Source organism: Ruditapes philippinarum, unplaced genomic scaffold, assembly GCF_026571515.1.
Source record: "Ruditapes philippinarum isolate M1 unplaced genomic scaffold, ASM2657151v2 ctg19487_1_1_1_1, whole genome shotgun sequence".
In the NCBI taxonomy this organism is placed as follows: Eukaryota; Metazoa; Mollusca; class Bivalvia; order Venerida; family Veneridae; genus Ruditapes; species Ruditapes philippinarum.
The window spans coordinates 7256-14580 of NW_026858649.1; the positions used below are offsets into that span (position 1 = coordinate 7256).

A 7325-nucleotide genomic window follows, 5' to 3' on the forward strand; every position below is an offset into this window, starting at 1 on the left:
ACTTATCTTTTTTGTCTCAACTATGTCATGCAGATTCAAATATGAAGTTTAAGCAAATTTTTGTTTATCGTTTAACATCATATTATCATTATTATGCACGACCTGCTAAATCTAAAGGCTTTATTCCCGACGTGATCAATGTTCTTGGAAAATATAAACTATTTTCATATCTACATGACTTTTCAGAAACAGGTTTCTTTCCGTCTAAATATGCTTGGAAAAGAATAACCAAAAAGGCGGTGCACGAGCATGTACTTTGTACTTGGAAATCTAGAGTAGAGCACGATGACGATATCAACCTATTTTTAAATATACATTCCACATACGACTTCAGCTCTAAATGGATTTTTCAAAGACATTTCCCGGTTTATAAAACACAATGCTTTTCATTGTTCAAACTGATGTGCAAATATTTCGAAAGAAAATATCCCGTTGTGTGTGACTATTGCAAGACTGCAACATACGAATATGCGTTACATAAAGTGTTTCATTGCTTACATTATGATAACATTAGATATAGTCTATGGACACATCATATCTTTACTAGGACACAATTATTTCCGCATGTTAAGCGGTATGAGCATTGAAAACCAACTTATAGAGATGTTAAGTGGGTTCACAAGTTTTGATATTAATGACAGTATGCGTATACAATGTTTTATCGCTGTTGCCAAATTCTCAACTGAAATATTGTATTAATATCAGCGGTGCCAAAGAAATCGCAGGAAATTGTTAAGAATGATTGTTCTATTTATCCATGCCAATGATTTTCTAACAGTCATATGTCAATTTATATATGTTGATGTTTCATTGCCATATGTAAGCTTTCATATATGATCAATGTTTTGTTAACTATCATGCCATTTGTTTAGGAGGCTAATGCTTTATTAGTCATCGTATTAGTATATTTACTATCTGTGTTTCTGTTTTGTTAAAAATTATATTCTTACTTTGTAGATATAGAATCATATTTGCATTACAACATGTAACTCTTCAGTATTGGAGGAAATAAAGATATATATATATATGATATCAAACTTTGTCTACCAAGCTCGCCATATATAAAATCATTTTGGGTAGATGCTTTAACACTTAACAGTCTTTTTCAAAAACATAAATATGTTCTTTCTACATGTGGGGCTTTATAAAAAACCCATACCTCTGAGGAATACATTAAAATTGGCATAATTAACTTATCAAATAAATCATGTGTATGTTTGGGTAATAAATCTGTAAATTTATATAAATATTTATTCATTTTGAAAATAGCTTTTAAAGCCTGTCCAGCTAACAACTTATCATGTTGAATATATGAACCACCTGACGTAAATAAAACGACTAAATATTTAAAACGTGATACAATTTCTAATTCCTGATAATTATACAAGAAACGTAAATTCTGAGGTAATCTACCTGCTTTACTGAACACCATGACTTTAGTTTTTCTCGTATTTACTGTTAATTTCCATCTATTACAATATTCTAATAAAATATTTAGAGAATGTTGCAATTCATCTGCTCTTTATTAAAAAGAATAATATCATCGGCGTATAACAACAGACCTATCTTTATCATTCCAACATCAATACCTTCTATACCTCTATCATTTAAAGTTTGCTCCAGATCATTTAAATACATGCTAAAAAGAAAAGGTGAGAGACTTTCACCTTGACGAACGCCTAAATTACAGAAAAACGCATCACTTAACTCATTATTACATTTCATTTGTGACTTAACATTGCTATACATTGACTTTATAACATTTAATATGTTTCCACTTACACCACATTGCAAAAGTTTGTACCACAATAATCCCTAACAACAAAATCGAAAGCTTTTTGAAAATCTATAAATGCACAGTACAAATCTTCCTTATTATTTAAACAATGGTTAATTGTACCCATACCTTTTCTTAAACCTGCCTGAGCTTCAACATATATAGAATAGTTTTCAGCCCAACTATCGAGTCTGTTGTTCAAAATTCGACTAAACAATTTGCCAAATGTACTCAGTAATGTGATTCCACGGTAATTTCCTGGTTCATTTATATCACCAGACTTATGGATTGGAACAACAAAACCATGACTCCATTGCTCAGGAAAATAACCCATGCTTAAACAACTATTAAATAACACATGCAAGTAACTTTTAATTGATCAGCACCATTTATAAAAAATTCATTTAAAAACATATCTGGTCCACTTGCCGTGTTACACTTTAACTGCTTTATAGCTTTGATAATTTCTGAGATTGTTATTTCTACATCTAATTCTTCAAACATAACTTGTATTTCGTTATTGAGAATCATATCGTTAAAATATAAAATATCATCATCAGCTTGATAAAAATGGCTATCTGGGTTATTAATTGCGCTAAAATAATTCGCAAATGTATCTACACCTATTTTGGGAGAGCTGTTATTACATACAGATTCCTTAAGTAATTTCCAATAAAGTTTTGCATTTTTATATCTTGACTGTATAAACTTATCAGTATTTTCTTTTCTATGTAAATATTTTTTGCTTCTAATCATGTTTTTATATTCCTTTCTTGAATCAGCCATCAAGTTACGATTGTCATCTGTATTATTTTTATTGTAAATGTTAACATTGTTATAAAACTGCTTCCGTTTTCTTGAACATTCGCCATCAAACCATGGTTTATCGGAGTTTTGTTTTGTATCCCTATTATCAAAAATACGCTTTCCAAACAAAGGTGTACAAATGTTTCCCATAATTTCAGAAAATTTATCAACATTTGAATCAATCTCTGTTGGACTCGGGGCGACACCCAAATCCTCCTTAAGAGTTTGAATAGAATTTTGAAAATATACATCTGTCAATGATTGTTTATACATATCAATTTTATTTGGGTCCCATTTGTAAGTAAAACGTATTTTACTATCACATTTATCATCCGTTTGCCGTACATTTTGAACATCATTACATTTTAAACTAAAACTAACTGTACAATGATCGGACAATATGTTAGGCATTCCGACATTGAAATAACAAAAGGTATTTAAAATAGAAGGACTAGCGAGCACATAATCTACTAGACTTTTACCCGTATGACTTATATATGTATAATTACCTGGGTCATTACATACTCGACCATTCATAATCCTTAAACCGCTTTGCTTACAAAGATCAGTCAGATCATGGCCATTTCTATTGACAATACTATCTTAAGTTAATCTTGGTAATATAACATCTGTATCATAATCATCAGGCAAAAAATAAACATGCTTATCTAAATCATCATATTGTATAAAATCATCTAAACGACCAACCCTACTATTCATGTCTCCTAGCACCAAATATCTACAATATTCATTTGTTTCTGCAGATATCTTAACAATATCATCCAATATTCTATCATAAACCGGAATTTGAGTTAAATGCTCGCGGCTACTGCCTTGAGGAATGATATAACATAAGCATATATATAAATCACACTGGCGCTCATAAAATACATTAGAAAATTTCAACCAAAGAATATCATCGCTGTCACTGTGATAAAGATATACGTTTGTTTTTAAATTATCTCTTATATAACAACAGATTCCACCCGAGTCCTTTTTAGCATTATAATGTTTATCCGTTCTGTGGAGTGCATAAAGATAAAAACCCTCGACTTCCATATTTACTAACTCATTCGACCATGTTTCTGTGAAAAACAGTAAATCGTTATTTTTAAACAATTCCTTAATTTCTTCATGATCGAGTTTATTTACATAAAAGTCTGTCTCTCCCCGTCATCCTATTGATAGTTGATACTGAATATTCGTCTTTGTCACCTGACTGTATGTACGTGGTGTTTGTTAACAAGACAACGTGGACTTCTTTACATGTAAATTACGAGTATGGTTACAGGGGCCTTCATTTACCGTCGTTTGTACTGGACCGCCATGTGATTGTAACGGATACTGCACGATAGGGGGAGATATGTCTATTTCGCTATTAAGAGAATTATTGGTAGATGGTATATCCAGGTTAACGGGTTGCGTTGCTAAAGAGTGCGATTGAGAATCTATCACAGTTGAACGGATATATACGCTGTCCTCAGCTGTTTCGTCGAACATTTCCAGCAAATTCATGTTTAAGAGATGATGCCAATCGGGAAATTTATCTCTCACAAGATTTCCGTTTACAATTTATTTAGCCGGGTACTGTATTTTACACTTGTCTTTTTTTGAGAAATTCATGCGCTGAAAGTCATATAGTTTTTTGCGTGCAACTGCAATTTCTTTCGGATAGTCTCGGTCAATTCCGAATCTCGTGCCGTATAAATTTTGGACATTTTCCATGATATACTCAGTGTCTCGATAATCGCGGAAAGCAATGATGACTGGTCGTCTAGGTGTCTGTGTACGTGCACGTGCTCTACTAATTGAACCAAGACGATGAATTCTCTGCACACAAATTTCCGTTAAATTAATGTCTAATTGGTCTGACATGAAATCCACCATAACGGTATATATATTCTCGTTTGGTAAATCCGCTAATCCGTAGAAAATCAGGTTATTTCGCCTCGAACGCGCACTCTGATCTATTGTATGGTATGCTAATTGTTTCATATACAGTTTTTGTCTGCCAATATCATGACCAATTTTGTCTACCTTGATAATTGTCTGGTTCAAATTTGAGGACATTTGTATTAATTTTTCATCATTCTTCTCTAGCTTGTCAAGTTTAGAACACATTATAGATAATTTGTCATCTATAGATAGTGAAGAAAATGAAACTGTACTGTTTTGGCTTTGTAATAGTGGTCAGGTTCTAATGAGAATCAATGCTTTACACGGAGACCAAACGATCACAAATTATAACTGGAGTAAATTCTCAGGGCTCAGTAGATTTATATATAAGTGTCACTATATAAAGATGATGGACTAAACAACAACAACTAGTAAATTCAATTTCAATCAATGCTTTTAATATATGAAAAGCCCTAACAAATTGAAAGAGAATACTAATCAAATTATATTTAGTTTTATATTAAGAATAACTATATTTATTATTTAATTAAGATTATGTTTATGATATTTTTATATATGGTCGTTTATAATAAACATAAACGTTTGTTAAGGACTAAGTCCAGTTTAATGTTTCAAGGCTAAGCCTTGTTGTACTGACCAGAGTAGGTACAGTACCTAACCTAGCTAACATTACCAAAGTCAGCTTATTTATACAATTCAGTATTCAAAACAACAATTTGATTGGTTGAGAATAATATTGTATATACCATGCAATAAGTAAGAAAGACAGTAACTTTTAACTGTTAACTTAGATTACCGTAAATACCCATCCTATTACAGCTTGTTGAAGAATCCATATAACTACGCTTTACATTCTTTACATTGTTCGAATGTCGAATTGGGCGTTTGATTACAGGCGGCAAACTGTCCCTCGAAACGCAACATATTATATCTATTGTCAGTGGAAACACCGTAAATAGGGGTATTGCGTTATTTTGTGAGTCCGACATCGTTGTAAAATATCCAAGGTACACTTTACAACACTTTAATCCAAGATTCGACCAAATAAAACACCAGTAAAACCATTTAAAAGTATGAAAATCTTCACATTTGAAAAACCGCGTCCATCTTGTCACGCATGCGCAATATAAAAAGCATCTATGAAATTTAGTTTTCATTTGAAATACGAGTATTTGTTCATATTATCATGTTTGTTATATTCATTAATGCAATGACCACAAAACATATGAATTTCAGTGACGGTTCAATGAAATTTGTTTAGAAGAAAATAATTTTGTTTGCAAGAGTTTGATTCAAATGTTATGTTACTAATAAATCATAACCTTTTAATGTTGAAATGTTTGTTGTCTTTGAAGGTAATACAGTCTCCAAAACACTTCTGTATAGTAATTACACTCAGTATCAGTTGAGCGGTCCAAACGTATTCGAAATTCCAAAGGCATGTTTGACGGTAAATATTCCTTTTTATAACCTAAAATACAAGTAATTTACTGCTAGTGCACGATGAATACACATAGCTATTACGATAAGCGAGTAACCTTTAGTTTGTCAGCATTTGAATCGCACCAAATTAGTTCATTAATATTTCATTAATATTCTGCTCTAGGATTGTTTTGCCTAATTAAAAAGAAAAACAACAACAACAACAACATTTGCTAAATCCAGATCTGACTTGTACTTGTTTGCATGCACTGGAAACATCTATACTGGATGCGTGTAAATTCTTAAAAGCTTTGTATTTTTATTTTGAGATAATGCAAACATTGTTCTGGTTTTAATAAAATTAATAGCCGCCTTTTTAATAGTAAAGTGAGGTCAAACGTAAGTATTGAAAGCCTTGACTTACGTATGATTATAAAAATGAACGTTGTTGTGTCCCTCTGTCTTTATACAATGTGCACCCATGAATATATTATGTAGAAGCATCCTTATATGAATTCAACTAAACAATATCTGATGTCAATATGTCTTTATTTGATGTCGACCTATCATTATACAATGTGCATTTATGAATATACAAGTTTTACAAGTTTACAAGTTTATTCATAATTCATCCAGAAGGTCTTAGACCCATGTGGCAAAACATATACATATATACAAATATGGCGACAAGGTACATGCATCACAAATACGAGTATCAAATTTATAATTACAATATTTGATTATTTTAAGAAAACAAACAAGGGTACACCAATTATTTTCTTATGGATTTGGAATACACAGGTCTACAAGCACTTTCCAAAATAGCAGACCACAGTAGATAACCGGTTGTTTATCCCACTGTATAAATCGTTAATTGTGCCAAGAAATATATTAAGAGTATATACTGTGATGAAGCTAAGACCAGAAGCTTTCCATTGGTGTAATAAATTTTAAAATCGGATTTTAACTCACAATAAGCTAAGCTTAATTTGTATTATTTTAGCATAAGAGATATGTATTTTACTCGAAGATAAGGGAAACAACTGTTTTTTATTCATACGATATACCTCAGTTCATATTGAACCTGCTTATGGTTGTATTCTGTACATAATGATAAAAAGTCCTACTATTTTCCACATTGGTCACATTTAGTTCGAAACGAAAGTAACAAAATGTGACACGTGGATACATTTTTATTCTTTAAGTAAGAAATACCTATATATAACCATATGCATGACTAGTATACTAGGATACGAATAACAGTAAAACACTTGATGATTATATATGTGATGGCATAATTGACATCATTTAAAGCCACACATACATTATATATAGTTAAGTTGACTCTGTATAAAGACGATTCTACGTAATATATGTTATTTGACGCATTAAAATAATGTTC

At 31.4% G+C, this 7325-nt stretch overlaps 1 protein-coding gene across 1 annotated transcript; it reads right to left on the reverse strand.

Moving 5' to 3' along the window:
* Positions 1–4156: 4156 nt before the first annotated feature.
* LOC132753837 (uncharacterized) lies at positions 4157–4705 on the reverse strand. The gene has a single exon (XM_060744374.1). It carries the CDS (start codon positions 4703–4705, stop codon positions 4157–4159), a length of 549 nt encoding a protein of 182 aa, XP_060600357.1.
* Between the last annotated feature and the right edge of the window lie 2620 nt (positions 4706–7325).

What these genes read in the sequence shown, in the direction of transcription:
- LOC132753837 (XM_060744374.1), bottom strand. Translation starts at nt 4,705, where the DNA reads ATGTGTTCTAAACTTGACAAGCTAGAGAAGAATGATGAAAAATTAATA.